This window comes from Rhincodon typus, chromosome 11 (assembly GCF_021869965.1).
Source record: "Rhincodon typus isolate 14 chromosome 11, sRhiTyp1.1, whole genome shotgun sequence".
Classification (NCBI taxonomy): Eukaryota; Metazoa; Chordata; class Chondrichthyes; order Orectolobiformes; family Rhincodontidae; genus Rhincodon; species Rhincodon typus.
Genome location: NC_063342.1, coordinates 38697998 through 38718000, shown reverse-complemented (window position 1 = coordinate 38718000; position 20003 = coordinate 38697998). Strand labels below are relative to the sequence as shown.

At 41.4% G+C, this 20003-nt stretch overlaps 1 protein-coding gene across 2 annotated transcripts in view; it reads left to right on the top strand.

The window, feature by feature from the left end:
• Nucleotides 1-18792, top strand: part of LOC109938269 (DDB1- and CUL4-associated factor 6-like) — a 74332-nt gene extending 55540 nt beyond the window's left edge. For both annotated transcript variants that reach the window (XM_048602953.1, XM_048602952.1), the window contains 3 exons: nt 2916-3009; nt 17302-17424; nt 18661-18792. In XM_048602953.1, the coding sequence (XP_048458910.1) occupies nt 2916-3009; nt 17302-17424; nt 18661-18689 (246 nt within the window). In that variant the 3' untranslated portion in view covers nt 18690-18792. The remainder of the gene's footprint in view (nt 1-2915; nt 3010-17301; nt 17425-18660) is intronic.
• The last annotated feature ends 1211 nt before the right edge of the window (nt 18793-20003 follow it).

Genomic DNA, 20003 nt, shown 5'->3' with positions numbered 1-20003 from the left:
AGATGGTGATGGAAATCTGGAATTCAATGACTCGAAGGGTGGTGGAGGTTGAATTCCTCATACCATTTAAGAAGCATTTAGAGGTGCACTTGCGATGCCAAGGCATTCAAGGCTATGGCCGTGTGCTAGAAAATGAGATTAGAATATTTAGGTGTTTGTTTAGTACAGACTAGTGCAGACTTGATGGGCCAAAGGGCCTTTTCTCATGCTGTAGATCTCAATGACTATACCTCTATAAGGGACCCAGAACTATTCAGTTTTCTGGATGTGATCTGACTAGTTCCTTGTATAGTTTTAGTAAGACCCCCCTATTTTTATACTCCATTCCATCTGAAATAAAGACCAGCATTTCATTTGCCTTCCCTATATGACTGCTGAGTTTCGATGGTTGATGTTTTGTGATTTATGCACGAGGGCTCCCAAATCCTTCCATTTTTAAATAACATTCAGCTCCTATATTCTACTTGCCAAAGTGCATTAGCCCCAATTTCCCCACATTACATTTCATCTGGCAAAACAAACTTGGCCAGTCACTTAACCTGTCTACGTCCCTCTGTGGACTATGCCATCCTTACCACTTACCTTCCCACCTATTGTGGTGTCATCTGCAAACTTAGCTATATTACATTCACTTTCCTCATCCTGGTCATTTAATATATATTGTAAAAGCATTATGGCCCCAGCACTGATCCCTGTGGCACTCTGCTGTCCTTTAAAATGCCCCCTTTCTCCCAACTCTCTGCTTTCCATTAATTAAACCAATCCTCTATCCATGCTACTTTACTACCTCCAACACCAAAGGCTGTTATCCTATTAAGTAGTCTAATGTATGGTACCTTATCAAATGCCTTGATGGACAGGATTTGGGGAGTCATGACTCCCTAAATCCTGTCTATCAAGGCATTTGAGAAGGTACCACAAAATAACAGCATCTGAGCTACTGTTGGAGCCTTAGTATTTTTATTGCAAATCTAATTCAGTTTCTGGTCAAAGGTACCCCCACAATGTTGATAGTGGGGGATGGACTGACGTGATACCAGTTCACATCAAGAGAAGCCTGTAAGATTTAATTTTGTTGATATGATCATTGCCTGTGTGTGGTAGAGTGTTACTTTCCACTTATTAGCTGAGGCCTGGTGTGGCTGGGCCTTGTAGCCTCTGCACACAGACTTCTTAAGTTTCTGAGACTTGTGAATGGTGTTTCTACACTTATCAGAGAATAACTCCACTTCTGACTGTATAATAGAGGGAAGGTCATTGATAAATCAACTGAGAATGGTTGGGCCTAACACTAGCCTGAGGGACTTGGATTCATGTGGTGCAATGGTAGTGTCTGCACCTCTGAGCCAGGTGACAAGGGTTCAAGCCCCATCTGTTCCAAAGGTTGTGATAACACATCTGAACAAGTTGATTAATAATATCTGTCCTGAGGAACTTGGGGATCTTGTGGGCAAGGTGAAAATGTCCTATCCCGAGACCAGATACCTGGGTTCAAATCTCACCTGATGCAGAACTGTGTCATAACATGTCTAAACAGGTTGATTAAAATATCTATCCTGAGAAACTGCTGTAGTGATCTCCATGACTGTGATGATTAACCTTCACCCACAGCATCTTTACTGTGCTTGGAGAGTTTTCCCGATTCCTATTGACATCTGTTCTATCAGTGCTGCTTGATTCCACGTACTAGCCAATTGCTGTATTGACGTCACAACAGTCATTCTCACGTCCCTTCTGCAGTTCACCTGCTTTTTCTATGTTTGGACCGAGGTCATTCAGCTTCTAACTTTATTACCCTGTAAGAACCTAAATTGAGCTTCGATCAGCAAGTTATTACTGACTAATTGCCGATGATCCTTTCCATCAATTTGCTCAAGACATTGGCTGAGTTAGATTTGTCTTGCTTTTTGAGGATATGACATAATGGATATTTTTTCTCATTGCCAGGTAGATACCATTACTGTTGTTTTACTGGAGAGGTTTGGCAAAGAGCACAGCTAGTTCTGGAACATACATCTTCAGTGTTTTACCAGAATTTTGTCAAAACCCACACCCTTGCAGTGTCCAGTGCCTTCAACCATTTCTTGATTTTTATGTGGAGTGAATCGAGATGCCTGAAGACTTGTAACTCTGATGCAGGGGCATTCAGAAGGAGGCAGAAATGAAATTTGCACCTGACATTTTTGATTGAAGATAGTTGCACGTGCAACTATGTTGTGTTCATTGATGTGCTAGACTTCCCTGTCATTGAAGTTGAGGACATTTGTGTTGCCACACCCTTCTGATAGTTGCTTAATTATCCACTACCGTTTACTCTTAGATGTAGTAGGATAGCAGAGCTTAGAACTGATTCGTTGGTAGTGAAATCACTTCGCTGTATCTATAGCATGCTGTTTTTCATGTTTGGCATACTAGTCATCCCACGTTATAGGTTGACCAGGTTGACACCTCAGTTTTAGGTATGCAAGATGCTGCTCCTGGTGTGCTCTCCTGTCCTCTTGGACCAGAATTGACCCCTTGGCTTGATGATAATGGTAGGGGGTGTATATACTGGGCCACAAGGTTACAAATTGTGTTTGAGTACGATTTTGCTGGTGCTGATGTTACACAGTCTTGAGATTTCCCAGTTATAAATTTGCTAAATTTGTTTGCAATCTGTTCCACTCTGAGCAGATTAGCACGAACAGTGCAAGTTCCACCCCTGACTCTGATGTGGTAGTTCTTGTAGGTTAGCCTCCTCGTCTTGCCCCGTGCCTGTTTGTGCTCCACAAATTGATTAACCACTTGTCTGTCTCTAATCCAGAGATTGCCAGTAATCTCATGGATGATAGTGAATTACAATTACCAATTGTTTACGTTTTGAAACATTTGAATTGAACTTCTTTTCACACACATTCAATGTATTTAATCCTCAGATCCGACAGCCACCTGTCAAACGTCTGAGACTGCGAGGGGATTGGTCTGATACCGGGCCAAGGGCTAGACCAGAGAGTGAGCGAGAACGAGATGGTAAGAACTTCTTACATTAGGCGTGGCTACATTATTATTAATGATAAAGGACTTGATCTCTAAAGCTAACAGTTTGTGTGGATTGGATATGGATTGGACATGAATACTAGTAGAAAGCAAAATTGTTTGGATTTAACTTAAATGTTATAGATTTTCTTGATCATAGCTTTAAATTCATTATATAGAATGGCAAAACTTGAATGTACTTAAGATAGTACTTGCATTTAGATGCTGTTCAAGTAAATATTATTTCTTTTGCTTTGTTCAAATGGTTATAAATATTTTGTAAATCTTCAAATGATTTTAGTTGTTTCCCAGGCACAAACATTTAAGGCAATATGTAGTAACTCTCAGCAAAGACTTAGCCCAGTGAGAGAGAATGTGTTATCCATGGCTAAATAAGGATGACAAGGATGGTACTAAATTGAAAGAAACACTATAAATCTGCAAAGAGGGAGGCTTGAGGAGTGGGCAGACTTTAAGAACCAGTGAAAAAATTTTTTATTCACTCATAGGATGTGGGCATTCTGGATGGTCCAACATTTATTGTGTATCACTAATTGCCCTTGAAAAGGTATTGTGAGCTGCCTTGTTGAAACGCCAACCTCCACCCCACCCTGTAGTCCACATGTCGTACATACACCAATGTCATCAGCAATGCCATTTGAGAGGGAATTCCAGGATTTTGACCCTGTGACAGTGAAGGAACGGCAATATATTTCCAAGTCAGGATGGTGAGTGGTTTGGAAGGAACTTGCAGGTGGCATGTTCCCATAGACGTGTTACCCTTGTGCTTCTAGATGGAAATGGTTGTGCATTTGGAAGGTGCTGACTAAGGATCTTTGACTTTCTGCAGTGCAACTTACAGATAGTATATACTGCTGCGGCTGAATGTAGGTGGAAATGGGAATAGATGTTTGTGGACATGGTATCAAACAAGCGGGCTGCTTTGTCTTGGATGGTGTCAAGCTTCTTGAGTGTTGTTGGAGCTGCAATCAACCAGGCAAATGGGGAGTATTCCATCACACTCCTGACATGCGCCTTATAGATGGTGGACAGGCTTTGGAGAGTCAGGAGATGAGCTATTCGCTACAGGATTCCTAGCTACTGAATTTATATGGTGAGTTCAGTTGAGTTTCTGATATCCTCAGGATGTTGATATTGGGGGATTTAGTGATGGTGAGGCAGTGGTTAGATTACCTCTTATTGGAGATAGCCAGGCATTTGTCTTTTACATATATTATTTGCTACCTTTTCAGCCTAAACCTGCATATTGTCCAGATTTTCTTGCATTTGAACATGTACTGTTTCACTATCTGAGGAGTGGCAAATGGTGCTGAAATTGTGCAATCATTGACAAACATTCCCACTTCTGACATTATGATTCAGGGAAGATCATTGAAGCAACTGACAATGGCTGGGCTTAGCACACTGCTCTGAGGAACTCATCCAGAGATGTCCTGGAGCTGAGATGACTGATCTCTAATAACTACAACCATTTTATGTGCCAGGTATGACTCGAACCAGTGGAGACATTTCCCCCAATTCCTATTGATTCTAATTATGCCAGTCTCCTTAATGCCAAACTCGGTCAAATGCTGCCTTGATGTCAATGGCTATTACTCTCACCTAATCTCTGGAATTCAGCTCTTTAGTTCACGTTTGAACCAAGCCTGTTATTAGTTCAGGGGCTGTAATGAATTCAGGGGTGGACCTGGTGGAACCCAAACTGGGTATATTTTTAGAGTGACTAAAACAAAACTTGAGGCAGTAAACAGGGTTTGAGATTAACCCAGCTAATAGGATGAAAACAGACAGAAATATTTCTACAAGCATTTGAACAGGAAATGAGAAACTCAAGTTTGTGCTTTTTCTCAAGATCAGTGGCTCCCATCATTTTCAATATCAAGGCTTCAATGAGACAGATAATTCCATGGCACACCCACTTTTCTCAGCTTAATTGCTCATAATCATGACATTTACTTGCATTTACTATGGTTAGAGCCTTACAAAAGAGCTTTGCATTGTGAGGTACACAACAAGCCAAATAAGGATCAAAAGCCACCGGCAAAAAAATACAGTCTTTGACTGCGAGCACAGAAAAGTTTGCAAAATTTGCTTAACTGTTTCTAGCTAGTCATGAACAATGGATCTAAGCAAAATACAGCAGAGAGGAATTTGCAATTAACTGGGTTAGTGCGAAACCTAGGAATGGCAGTGTGCACAGAGCCTTTGATCTTGGGGCTGTAGGGGGATACAGGGGATATTGATGAGAAAATGCAAATCTTGCTCCAATGACAAGTGCTCCCACCTGTTGTTTTCATGTAGGCCAGTTTTGAAAATGCTAGCTCGCAGAGTTATGTTGTCACAAACAGCAAGAGTACAGGTGTGGCATTTGATTCTTGTGTTCTTTACAAATGGGCAACAGCCAGAAATATGGGCGAAGGGTTTCGTTTGGAGCCTTGCCTCTCCAGCAAGTTTTTATTATATTTGTCCTGACCCTGGTCAGGGTTGAACAAGTTGGGTACAGGTTGCCTTGTAGTAGGAGGTTGTTAAGTACTTGACGATTTGCATTGGTAGGTAGACTTGATCCATGTTCTGGAGATCTTGTCACCCTTGAAATATGAAAGGTATTGTGTGCAATTCTGGCCTCCTGAAGGAGGTCTCCCTGTAGGAAGGATGTTGTGAACCTAGATAGGTTTCAGAAAAGATTTACGAGAATGTTGCCAGGGTTGTACAGTTTGAGCTATAGGGAGAGGCTGAATAGACTGGGGCTGTTTTCCCTGGAAGCGCCGGAGGCTTAAGGGTGACCTTGTAGAAGTTTATAAATTGATGAAGGGCACGGATAGGGTAAATAGGCAAGGTCTTTTCCCTGCGGTGGGGGAATCCAAAACTAGAGGGCATAGGTTTAAGGTGAGAGGGGACCCAAGGGGCAACCTTTTCACGCAAGAGGGTGCTATGTATCTGGAATGAGCTGCCAGAGGAGGTGGTGGAGGCTGATACAATTACAACATTTAAAAGCTATATGAATAGGAAGGGTTTAGAGGGATATGGGCTAAATGCTGGCAAATGGGACAAGATTTTTATAGGATATCTGATCGGCATGGACGAGTTGGACTGAAGGGTCTGTTTCTGTACTGTATATCTCTGTAGAAATGTCATGGTAAGAGATCATCAGATATTTATGCATAGCAGTCACCCAAAACACACACATTCTTCTTTTTCTTTTAATGTCAGCTTTTGTGATGTTTCAAAAGACAGTGAACTGAATGGATCTGTATCCAGTCCTAGCTCTCCACATTTGTTGGGGGGGGGGGGAGGTAGAATTTGAACATTTCTTGCGGTGGTCTGAGGTGTTTGAGTATGAAGTTGTGCATCTTGACAGCTGCATCTATTGCTGATTTAAGCTAGTGGAAACAGCTCAAGTGAACCCCTGCCATTGTCGCTAGCCAAAGAATCCGTTTTGACCTGAAACCTTGAAGTTTCTCTCTGTTGGTCAGGATTGCCTTGTTATCCCACTGCATTTTATCATTCAGGTGACTGAAAAAAATCTGCGACAAATGCCAGTTTAGCCCACCAGTAATCTTGGAATTCATTGCTTCCAGTATCTTTCCTGAGATAAGGGGATCAAAACTGTTCACAGAATTCTAGGTGTGGACTAACTAGAAACTTGGATAATTTTAATAAGACTTCTATATTTTTATGCTCCATTCCCTTGGAGATAAAGGCCAACATTCCATTTGTTTTCTCCATAACCTGCTGAACTTGGATGCTAGATTTTTGGAATTTATGCACAAGATCACCCACATCAGTCTGTGCTATACTAGCAATGCTAAACCACCACCTTTTTCTTCCTGCCTGTCCTTTCAAAAAGTCACATACCCCTAAATATTTAGTTTCCATCTTTAGTTTCCTCATAACTATGTTTCCACAGTGGCTTTAAGATTACGCCTACTAACTGCTTATCTCTTGCTCTAGAGACTTTACTACTTGCAGCAAACCTTAATCATAGCATGTCCATTGCCCTGTACACCAAATTCACACTTTGAACAGATATACTCACTTGGATTTGCCAGTTCTTTGTTCTCATTATCAGTTCCCCTGTTTCAGACTGTAAGGGGTCTACCCTTGTCTTCACTTTTTTTGTTTTCTTTTAAAATATATTTATTAAAAGATTCTCTGGGACAAGACCTATATGCATTTAGAAGCTAATAGACTTATTAACGATAGAGGTGTGCAGAGGAGGTCATGCCTCACTAACTTGATCAAATTTTTTGAGGTGACTAAGATGATTTGAAGGAAAAACGTTTGATGTTGTCTACGTGGATTCGGTAAAGCCTTTGACAAGGTCCCTCATGGCAGACTGGTACAAAAGGTGAAGTCACATGGTATTGGGGTGAGCTGGCAAGATGGATACAAAATGATTCTGTCATAGGAGACAGAGTGTAGCGGTGGAAGGATGCTTTTTGGAATGGAGGGTTGTGATTAGTGGTGTTCCACAGGGATCAGTGCTGGGACCTCTGCAGTTTGTGCTGTACATAAATGATTTGGAGGAAAATGTGCTTGGTCTAATTAGTAAGGTTGCAGACAATACAAAGATTGTTGAAGTTGCTAATAGTGAGGATTGTCCAAGGATACAGCAGGACATAGATCAATTGGAGGCATAGGCAGACAAATGACAGACGGAGTTTAATCTGGACAAATGTGAGGTGATGTGTTTTGGAAGGTCAAATACCGGTGGAAATCATATAGTGAATGGCAGGCCCCTTAGGAGTATTGATATGCAGAGAGATCTGGGTGTGCAGGTTGATAGATTGCTGAAGGTAGCAGCAGGTAGATAAGGTAGTTTTTAAAAAAGGCTAGTAGCTTTGGAAGGGGCATTGAGTATAAGGATAGACAAGTGATGCCGCTGCCTTATTGAACTTTAGTTAGGCCACTCTTAGAATGTTGCGTACAGTTCTGGTCACCACGCTACTGGAAGGATGTGGATGCTTTGGAGAGGGTGCAGAAAAGGTTTACCAGGATGTTGCCTGGTATGGGGGGATTTTAGAAATGAAGTAATGTTGGATAAACTGGGTTTGTTTTCACTGGAACGTAGGAGGTTGGGGGCAACCTGTAGAAGTTCATAAGATTGTGAATGGCATGTACAGAGTGGAAAGTATGAGGCTTTTTCCCAGGTTGGAAGGGTCAATTACTAGGGGACACAGGTTCAAGGTGTCGGGGGGGAATTTAAAAGAGGTATGCGAGGCAAGTTTTTCACACAAGGTGGTGAGTGCCTGCCAGCGGAGGTGGTGGAAGCTGACACAACACACCTGGAAAATACATGAATAGGAAGGGAACAGAGAGATACAGATCCTGAAAGTGAAGACAATTTTAGTATGGAAGGAAAATGTGTAAGCCCAGGCCTTGAGGGCCGAAGGACCTGTTCCTGCGCTGTATTGTTTTGTATTTTGTATATTCACTTCATTGATGCCAAATCTTGAACTTCTTAATCTGACCTGAATCTATTGCATTTTGCACAATGGCATACAACGCAATATCCTCCGCTGTGAAAACGGACATTGTCTCTTGTAGAGCAAGCTAATTTGTCTTTAACATCAACGCCAGGAGTCTTGTAAAAAGGCTCCCAGGATTCACATGACTTATTGCAAATTCAGCTGGTGTTGGAACCAGACTCTACTTATCTTGAGAAGAAATCATAGGAGACCTATTGAAAATCGAGGAATATTTCCAAAGGTAAATAGAAACTTATTGACAGTGATTTCTGTGGAACTTTGAATTGCTGTTCATATCTCACCAAAAGCCTGACAGAATTAAGATAAATTCAAACTAATGGCTGAGACAGTTAGAGTTAAGTCACTTCGAGTAAAAGATGATGAATGCGTCTATTCCAGACCTGGGCCATCCAGTACCTGATACTGAAGTATGATTTCAGTTTTTGAAGTTATGAACTATATAAATCTCTGGTTGTGAGCAATCATTTGGGCTGAAGAGAGTCCTCTGAATACCATCAAGGAGATAGAGGTATTCAAGGCTGCTGTACAGAACTAGGCTATTAAGAGCTGTAACTTGTAGTGCCGTGAAAGTGAAACAAGAGAGCCTTCATTCTCTTCCAGGATTTGTCCTGCACAGTCCACCTCTGGGACTGGCATCCATTTATTTGACTACAAAAGACGTTGCAACTATTGAATATGACTTAGAGACAAAACCACTAGCACCATCTTATTTTTGACTTTCATTTTGTAATTATCTCTCTGCTTTAATTAATTGGATCATAGGTCATCCCTTCACTTGCTATTCAGCGGTTGACGCTTTATTCACAACTTTTAATACTTTTAATTACCTACAAAGACTTGTTATTCAGCCTCTCTCACTCATTTGTACTATCTTTTGACACTCTTAATTAACTGGAATTGTCTTTCCATCATCTCTCTGCCTATAAATTCTGTGTCTGTGGGCTTCCCGCCACTTCACCTGATGAAGGAGCAGTGCTTAGAAAGCTTGTGATTTCAGATAAACCTGTTGGACTATAACCTGGTGTCGTGTGACTTCTGACTTTGATAGAGATAACATGATGTTCCAACTCTTTCTCAATGCTCTGACCAATGAAGACAAGCATGCCAAACACCACCTTCACTACCTGTGACTACACTTTCAAGGATTTGTACACCTGTACCCCTAGTTCTCTCTGATCGACAACAGTCCTCAAGGTCCTACTATTAACTGTGTAAGTCCTGGCCTCCTTTTGTTTTACCAAAACTAAACATCTTGCATTAATCTGAATTAAACTCCATCTAACATTCCTCAGCCCACTGGCCAAGTTCGTCAAGCTCCCATTGTACTTTAAGATAACCTTCATCACCATCTGCTATAGCACCAATTTTGGTGTCATCCACAAACATACCAACCGTGCCTTCTATATTCTCATCCAAATCCTTTCTATAACTAATGAGCAACAGTGGACCCAGCACCAATCCTTGCTACACACTGCTGGTCACAGGCCTCTAGTCTAAACAAAACTGTCTACCACCACCCTCGGTCTCCGCCTGTCAAGCCAATTTTGTATCAAATTGGTTAGCTCTCCTTGGATTCCATATGATATAACCTTACTAACCAGTCTACCATGTGGAGCCTTGTTGAAGTCCTTGCTAAAGTCTGTGTAAACAACATCTACCGCTCTGTTTCATCTATCTTCTTGGTCACCTGTACAAAAAAGATTCAAATTTGTGTGACATGATTTCTCACACACGAAGCCATGCTGATTATCCCTAATCAGCCCTTGCCTATCCAAATGCATTTAGATCCTGTCTGTTAGAATGTTCACCAACAACTTACCCACCACTGACGTTAGGCTCATCGGTCTATAGTTCCCTGGCTTCTCCTTGCAGCTTTTCTTAAATAGTGACCCAACATTAGTCACCGTCCAGTCTTCTGCCACTCCGCCGTGGCTGTCGATGATATAAATATCTTCGCTAGGGGCCCCGCAATTTCTTCCCTGGCTTTCTGCAATGTCCTGAGCTAGACTTGATCGGGCCGTGGGGTTTTAAGACCTTCAGCAGCTCATCTTCTGTAATGTGGACTCTTCTCAAGATGTCACTATTTATTTCCCAGAGTTTCCTAGTTTCCATATCTTTCTCTGTGGTAAAGACTGCCACAAAATTTTAATTTAGGATCTCACCCATCTTCTCTTGCTGAGGTTTCCCCATGAGAATTGTAGACTTTCTAAGCTCCCAGGTAATTAAAAAAGCAAAGGCTTGAACAGATTTGTTTGTTTGCAGGAAATGAGCCTTTGTACTGGAAAATGTACATCACATTGGGGCGGGCAGTAAACAAAGAAATAACTAATGCCTGTAAAAATGGTACGGCAATTATCATGGGGGATTTTAACCTACATGTAGATTGGTCGAACCAGCTTGGTCAGGGTAGCCTTGAGGAGGAGTTCGTTGAGTGTATCCGTGATAGTTTTCTTGAACAGTATGTAATGGAACCAACGTGGGAGCAAGCTATCCAAGATCTGGTCCTGTGTAATGAGACAGGAATAATTAATGACCTCATAGTTAGGGATCCTCTTGGAAGGAGTGATCACAGTATGGTTGAATTTAGAATACAGATGGAGTGTGTGAAGATAAAATCCAATACCAGGGTCCTGTGCTTGAACAAGGGGAACTACAATAGAATGAGGGAGGACTTGGCTAAAGTAAACTGGAAACAAAGATTTTATGGTGGGACAGTTGACGAGCAGTGGAGGACTTTCAAAGCAATCTTTCAAAGTGCTCAGCAAAAGTATATTCCAATGAAAAGAAAGGACTGTAAGAAAAGGGGTAATCTGCCATGGGTGTCTAAAGAAATAAGGGAGGCTATCAAATTGAAAGAGAAGGCATACAAAGTCGCCAAAAACAGCATGAAACTAGAAGATTGGGAAAACTTTAAAGGTCAACAGAAAGCCACAAAAAGAGCTATAAGGAAAAGTAAGATAGAACATGAGAAAAAAACTAGCACAGAATATAAAGACAGATAGGAAAAGTTTCTATAAATATATAAAACGAAAAAGAGTGGCTGAAGTAAACGTTGGCCCTTTAGAGCATGAGAAGGGGAATTTAGTTATGGGATATGATGAAATGGCCGAGGCATTGAACAGGTATTTTATATCGGTCTTCATAGTGGAGGACACTAATAACATGCCAGTAATTGACAAAGAGACGAAGGTAGGTGAGGACCTGGAAATAATCATAATTACGGAAGAGGTAGTGTTGGGCAAGCTAATGGAGCTAAGGATTGATAAGTCTCCTGGCCCTGATGGAATGCATCCCAGGGAACTAAAAGAGATGGCGGGAGAAATAGCAGGTGCACTGGTGGTAATTTTCCAAAATTCGCTGGACTCTGGGGCAGTCCCAGCAGATTGGAAAACAGCAAATGTGACGCCACTGTTTAAAAAGAGAAGTAGACAAAAGATGGGGAATTATAGACCTGTTAGCTTAACCTCTATAGTGGGGAAGATGCTTGATTCTATTATCAAGGAAGAAATAGCAAGGCATCTTGATAGAAATTGTCCCATTGGGCAGACGCAGCATGGGTTCATGAAGGGCAGGTCATGCTTGACAAATCTTTTGGAATTCTATGAAGACATTACGAGCGAGGTGGACAATGGGGACCCAGTGCATGTGGTGTACCTAGACTTCCAAAAGGCCTTTGACAAGGTGCCGCACAAGAGGCTACTGCATAAGATAAGGATGCATGGCATTAAGGGTAAAGTAGTAGCATGGATAGAGGATTGGTTGACTAACAGGAAGCAAAGAGTGGGGATAAATGAGTGCTATTCCAGCTGGCAGTCAGTGACTAGTGGTGTGCCTCAGGGATCGGTGTTGGGACTGCAATTATTTATAATTTATATAGATGATTTGGAGTTGGGAACCACGTGTAGGGTGTCAAAGTTTGCAGATGACACTAAGATGAGTGGCAAAGCAAAGTGTGCAGAGGATTGTGAAACTTAGCAGAGGAACATAGATACATTGAGTGAGTGGGTAAAGGTCTGGCAGATGGAATACAATGTAAATAAATGTACATACATTCATACATTTTGGTAGGAGTAATAGTAAAAAGGATTATTACTTAAATGGTAAAAAGTTGCAGCATGCTGCTATGCAGAGGGACCTGGGTGTCCTTGTGCATGAGTCACAGAAGGTAGGTCTGCAGGTACAACAAGTAATTAGGAAGGCAAATGGAATTTTGTCCTTCATTGCTGAAAGGATTGAAATAAAAAGCAGAGAGGTTATGTTGCAGCTGTACAAGGTGCTGGTGAGGCCACACCTGGAGTACTGTGTGCAGTTTTGGTCTCCTTACTTGAGAAAGGATGTACTGGCACTGGAGGGGGTGCAGAGGAGGTTCACTAAGTTGATTCCGGAGTTGAGGGAGTTGGCTTATGAGGAGAGACTGAGTAGATTGGGATTATATTCATTGGAATTCAGAAGATTGAGGGGGGATCTTATAGAAACATATAAAATTATGAAGGGAATAGATAAGATAGAAGTAGAGAGGATGTTTCCACTGGCAGGTGAAGCTAGGACAAGAGGGCATAGCCTCAAGATTAGAGGGAGCAGATTTAGGACTGAACTGAGAAGGAATTTCTTCACCCAGAGGGTTGTTAATCTATGGAATTCCTTGCCCAGTGAAGTAGTTGACGCTACTTCAGTAAAGGTTTTTAAAGAAAAGGAAGTTTTTTTTGAACAAATAAAGGAATTAAGGGATACGGTGAGAACGCGGGTAAGTGGATCTGAGTCCACAACAGGATCAGCCATGATCTTATTGAATGGCGGAGCAGGCTCAAAGGGCCAGACGGCCTACTCCTGCTCCTAGTTCTTATGTTCTTATGTTCTTATGTGTTGCTTCTAGCCTATGTTAATGAGGCACATTATGAGCTTAATTGATTATCTTAGATTGGCCAATACATTGCCATTGAGAAACTTGAGAGTCAACTTGCCAACCAATCAACATCTTTTTCTCCTATGAGTAATAATTGTTTGAAATTTGGCATTCTTGCTTTTGTCCCGATGAATGCAAGATAGTGTGTTTTGGCAGCACGTCTCTCTCTTTAGCCAAACAAGAGTTCTCTAGGACCAAGAAATATTTTGTAAGCCGTAATATACTTCCTGTATATGGAGCCAAATGCTATGCATACAACCTTAACTGAATCTAGTCAATGTTTTGTAGGGTGCATCAATGTCTCAAGGCTTTTTCTGTTTGATACCTCTACCTTTAATGCCTTAGGACTTTGGAGTACAGATTCTTTTTGTTTTCCACAGTATTGTGCCTACTTCCATTTGAAATACAAGTACTTTTTCTTTTATAACCAGCGTCACATCCACTGATTTGTGAAATCTATTTACCACTCTTTATTACATTCTCTTATTTTATCATCATCCCTTTGCAGCTTGTCAATCTATAAAGAATTAACTATATATCCCTATTTTGACATTATCTGTAACTTTTGACACTGTCTAGCCCTGTGTCCTAATCATCAGTATACTTTATTAATATAAGTGATTCTAGAACTAATCATTATGGGACTCTGCTATTCAGTTCTGGCACTTTGGAAAAATTTGATCTTAACTCCAACTCTGTTATAACTTTCTTCTGAACAATGTTTAATCTACTTGACTATCCTCTCCTTAATTCCATGAATATTAACCTTCTCTAAGAATCTCCTGTATTATTTATTCCTGGCATCCACTTAGATCAGATCTATTGCACTTCCATTGTATACCATAGTTTACCACCCCATAGCTATAGCTTTGACCATTCCTGTTCCAACATTTTCTTCTGATGTTTCTGTACCTTTTGGTTAGTCTATATTTTCTCTCGAAGTTGTCCCCTGTTTCTCAGCTTCTGAAGCAATTGCCCCAGAGACTGTGTGTTTCTGTCTTTTTCTTGCTCTATGGTGGCTCGGTGGTTAGCACTGCTGCGTCACAGTGCCAGGAATCCCGGTTTGATTCCAGCCTTGGGCGACTGTCTGTACAATTTGCACATTCTCCCCGTGTCTGAATGGACTTTCTCTGGGTGCTCCGGTTTCCTCCCGCAGTCCAAAGATGTGTAGGCTAGGTGGATTGGCTATGCTAAATTGCCCATGGTGTTCAGGGATGTGTAGATTTAGGTGGGTTATAAGGGGATAGGTCTGGGTGGGATGCTCTGAGGGTTAGTGTGGACTTGTTGGGCCAAAGGGCCTGTTTCCACACTGTAGGGATTCTAATTCAATTCAACTTCCATTTATCAAATTCCCATTGTTTCAATCTGCTCCCATCCAATGCCATTACAACCTTAGTCAATGATAGCCTTGACTTAAGATACCTGTATATTTGCAAACCAAGGTCCCTTTGCATGTTAGAGATAGTAAGAACTGCCAGTGCTGGAGTCAGAGATAACAGTGTGGAGCTGGAGGAATGCAGTAGGCCAGGCAGCATCAGAGGAGTAGGAAAGTTGACATTTTGGGTCGGGACCCTTCTTCAGAAATGAGGGAGGGGGAAGGGAGCTCTGAAATAAATAGAGAGAAAGAGGGGTGGGGCTGGAGAAGGTAGGTGGGATGGTGATAGAAGAGTGCAGGTAGGCAGTGGTGGGGATTGGTCAGTGAGGTGGGAAGAGCGGATAAGTGGGAGAGAAGACGGACACCTCCGTCAATGTGGTCTGTTGCATCCGCTGCTCCTGATGTGGCCTCCTTTTACATCAGTGAGACCAAGCGGAGGCTCAGAGACCGTGTTGTAGAGTACCTGCACTCTATTCGTGACAAATGACAACACTTTGCGGTCATAAACTATTTCAACTCCTCCTCCCACTCACTGGGTGATTATGTCCATCCTGGGTCTCCTCCGGTGTCACAGTGACGCCACCTGGAAACTGGAGGAGCAGTACGTCCTATTCCGCCTTGGGAGCCTACAGTCCAATGGTCTAAATGTGGACTTTACCAGTTTCAAAATCCACCCCCACCCACCCCTGGTCTCATCCCCGCCTCCTTGACATGACAGAACCTGCCTATCTTCTTTCCCACCTATCTGCTCCTCCCACCTTACTGACCAATCCCCACCACTGCCTACCTGCACTGACCTATCACCATCCCACCTACCTTCCCCAGCCCCACCCCTCCTCTCTCTATTTATTTCAGAGCTCCCTTCCCCCTCCCCCATTTCTGAAGAAGGGTCCCGACCCGAAACATCAACTTTCCTACTCCTCTAATGCTGCCTGGCCTGCTGTGTTCCTCCAGCTCCACATTATGTTATCCCTTTGCTTGTCTACTATTTTTGTCACTTTATCATTCAGTGGTTTATTTCCTTTCCTTTTAAAATTATAACTTTATTTAATTTACAAGTTTTGCCAATCTACCAATGGATCTACTATTTTCATGATTTTAATCATAATTTGCTGTGCTTCTCCTCATCTTGTGTTCCTTCCATTCCTAAAAACGGATCATTTTATATAAATAGTAAGTCAGATATTTTAATTACATATTTTACTTAACTTTCAAAGTGAGTTGGGGAAAAAGAAGGGGTTAGATTAACTGGATACATTTTATAGAGTTTCCCCAGGCACTGTTGGTCCAGTGACCTCTTGTGGTATATATCATGATCATGATGCCCCAGATTTTCAAATCATGAAAATGTCTTCCAGTGGTGATACACTTCAAAGTGAATAATTGTGAAGATATTATCAATGCTGTAGTTTGTCAGAGCGAATTAAATTTATTTGCTTTTCAGCCTTCAAATACTTAGTCACAGAATACCAACATTTATTTAGAGAATGGAACAAAAACAAAGTTGCTGGAAAAGCTCAGCAGGTCTGGCAACATATGTGGAGGAGAAAACAGAGTTAACGTTTTGGGTCCGGTGACCCTTCCTCAGAACTGATGGTGGCTGGGAAAACATCAGTTTATATGCAGAAAAAAGGGAGGTGGGTGGGGTAGGGAGTAAACGATAGGATAGAGCCCAAAGAGAGAGAAAGACAGGTAAACAGACAAAGGAGTTGCTAACGATCAGGCTGGGAGGGTGAATAGTTGTTAATGGGGACTGTTAGTGACAAACAACAGGGGGTGTGTAATGACAGGCTATGTGGTAACAAGGCCTGGTGTGTGGGGTGGGGGGCTGGGACATGGGAGAGTTTAGGCCCTAAAATTTATTGAACTCAATATTGAGTCCGGAGGGCTGTAGGGTCCTCAAGCCGCAAATGAGGTGTTGTTCCTCCAGCTTGCGCTGGGCTTCACTGGAACACTGTAGCAAGCCGGAGACAGAGACGTTGGCCAGGGAGCAAGGTGATGCATTGAAGTGGCAAGCAACAGGTAGTTCAGGGTCTTTTTTGCGAGCAGAACGTAGATGTTCTGCGAAGTGGTCGCCAAGTCTACGCTTCATTTCCTCCAATGTAGAGGAGACCACATTGTGAGCAGCAAATGCAGTAGACTAGATTCTTGGAAGTGCAGGTGAAGTGTTGCTTCACCTGGAAGGTCTGTTTGGGCCCTTGGATACTGGGGAGGGAGGAGGTAAATGCGCAGGTGTTGCACCTTCGCCGGTTTCAGGGGAAGGTGCCATAGGGCTGTGGGGGGGTGTTGGGGGTGAAGGAAGTATGGACCAGGGTGTCCTGGAGGGAACGGTCCCTGCGGAAGGTGGACAAGGGAGGGGAGGGGAATATGTGTCTGGTGGTGGCATCTTGCTGGAGGTGGTGGAAATGGCGTCTGATGATTTTCTGGATGTGGATGCTGATGGGGATGGTAGATTATTTAGAGAATATCTCTTAAGTGACTTTTCTTTAATGTTTCAGGCGAACAAAGTCCTAATGTGTCACTAATGCAGCGCATGTCAGACATGTTGTCCAGGTGGTTTGAAGAAGCCAGTGAAAACGCACAAGGAAACCTGAGAGGAAGGGGAAGATCACGATCCCGAGGTGTGTTGACATGGTCTCAAAAGCCTCATTTGACATGATTGTCTAATGCTAAAATCTTCTCTTTTATATATGTATGTGATAAAGTAGCTTTGTAAATTATGTTTTCAATTAACTGCTGCTTATTGCACCATGCTTTATCATTTTATTCAAACTTTTTTTTTTACTTGAAATGTTGTAACATTACAAACTCAAACAAAAATCCACAAAAGTAATTTGCTATTATACAATGTAGTGTTTTGCTATTCATTGGAGAAAAAAGATTATTGTGTTGAGTCTTGTGAGGAAGAGCAAGGAATTCAAAACAAAGCAACTACTTAGTAAAGATTGGGTAAAGGGCATAAAACATTACAGATGTGATTCCAGAAGTGAGTCGATATATAAAAAGGGAATGTACTTTATTTTTCCTATGTGGATTCTTCATTATACTCCATTAAAGTAGTTACACTGTGAGCTTTCATATTTAAAGAAAGACAAAGCAAGGTGTACTTCAGGCCTAAGTAAAATATTAAAAGTTAACTTTCAGGATTTTCCTAGGCATATTTCACGCAGCTGTGGAGTAATAGGTTAACAGCATGAGCCTGAGAGGTTACGATATAATGATAGTGTAAGATCATGTGGCTGAGAAGAGCTGGAAAGAGATCTTATGGAGGAGACATTCGGAATTTGCTGTTGCTGTATATGTGTAATTTCTGCAAATGAAAAGTTGTTTTTACTTGCACTACAACAGTCATTGCAAAATCATTCAGCCACACCATTACTCCAACCAGAAGACAAAACATGATGGTAGCAGGTGATAACTAAAGGCAGTAAAGACTAGTCCAACAGTAGCAAGCTTTGAAGAAAGGATACAAATGTAGGGCCCTACAGAATCAAATGGAACAGTGGGGAAAAAAAAATCAAACTCACTAGGGAGTAGCTATTGCAATCCTGATTCCTGAAATGGAAAACAGCAGCAGAGCTTTGAGCAGCCATCGTTCCAGGACTCCAGAGGAACATGTCACTGCTGCCATTCCTGACTGCAGAAGACTAACATGGAAGGAATTGTTTTGCCCATTAGCTTTCACTAAAATCCCAGAGGGGAGTTAAGAATCAATTACATTGCTGTAGATCTAGAGTCACATGTATACTAGACCAGAGAAGGCTGGCAGCTTCCTTTCCTAGAGAACCAGGCAGGCTTTTCCGACCATCAATAATGTTGTTATCAGAATTTTATTTCCAAATTTTTATTGAATTCAGATTCTACCACTTGCCGTAGCGGGATTTGAACCTGGATCCCTGGAAAATTTGTCTGCGTTTCAGGATTAATCGTCCAGCAATTGTACCAGTAGGCCATCACTTCCCTTAAATGCACCCAGAGCCATTGCTGATAAGAGGTAGATAAGATTTAATCATCTTTATAGCAAAATCCTGAATGCCTTCAACATGTATTTTAATATCTGTAAAACCTTTTGAATGAGCTATAATAAACAAAGGTAGAGACCAGAGGAGGACATTAATTCCTTTATCAATAATCTACATAGGTTCTTAGGTATTTATGCATATGGTTATCAAAAAGATGAACTAATATGCGACCACAAAATCATCAAGATGATATGAGGAATTGTTGGATTTATTGTAATTAAAGGAGGATTTGAAACTAATGGAGACGGTATTGATTGCAAGGCAGTCCAAAATCTGGAAGCAAAATCAAGTGATGGTTTGCAGAGAATCAAAGGCTTCATGGAGAAAACAAAAAATCAGTGCAATTTACAGACTCAAAAGTGTAAAATACATCAAAGCAGAAGTTACATTTTTGAAATATTTCAGATATGGCAGAAACAAATCACATGAGCAACTGACTGCCCAGCAAGGGAAGCTGAATGTTACAATTGCAGTAAACCTGGTCAATTGAAACTGTTGCAGTTCCAAAACAGCGCTCAGTAGAAGTGATAGCAATAGGAAAATTGCAGCCACAGAAGTTAAACATCCTAGAAAAGATCAATGACCCAGACAGCAAATATTGTTTGATAAATCTCGATGTAGAGTTTAAGGTAAAAACCTGGCTGAACTTAGTATGCTGTGTGATAAACGATTAAAACAGATAAACTTAAAACCTTCTTCAGAAAAACTACAATACCCATGAGGGATCAATTTGAAAGTTAAGGGGCAGATTCTGACAATATTACAATATAAAGACCAAGAAATAACTGCACCATAATCTTTATTTCTCAACAGGAAACCATGCTCGAGATCTGAACTTTAATTTACAAGATGAAAATGCTAAGGTTTAAAAGCAATACAGAATATAGGGAAAAAATTTATACATTATTTCTGAGGATGAATAGATTTTAAAAATAAGTACCATATTACATTGTAAGGATATGCAAGACTTAATTTGTTATCTTACTCCAAGAAAGGTTGCACACGTAATAATTCGTAAAGTGAAGGCAGAAGTTGAAAGAATGTAAAAATGGGAGGTAACTTCACCTCTTGCAGTACTTACTAAATGGTGCATATTTATGCTCACTGGTCTTTAAACCAAATGGGAATATTAGGATCTGCTTGGACCTGACTCAATGCAATAGGTAATACAACATGAA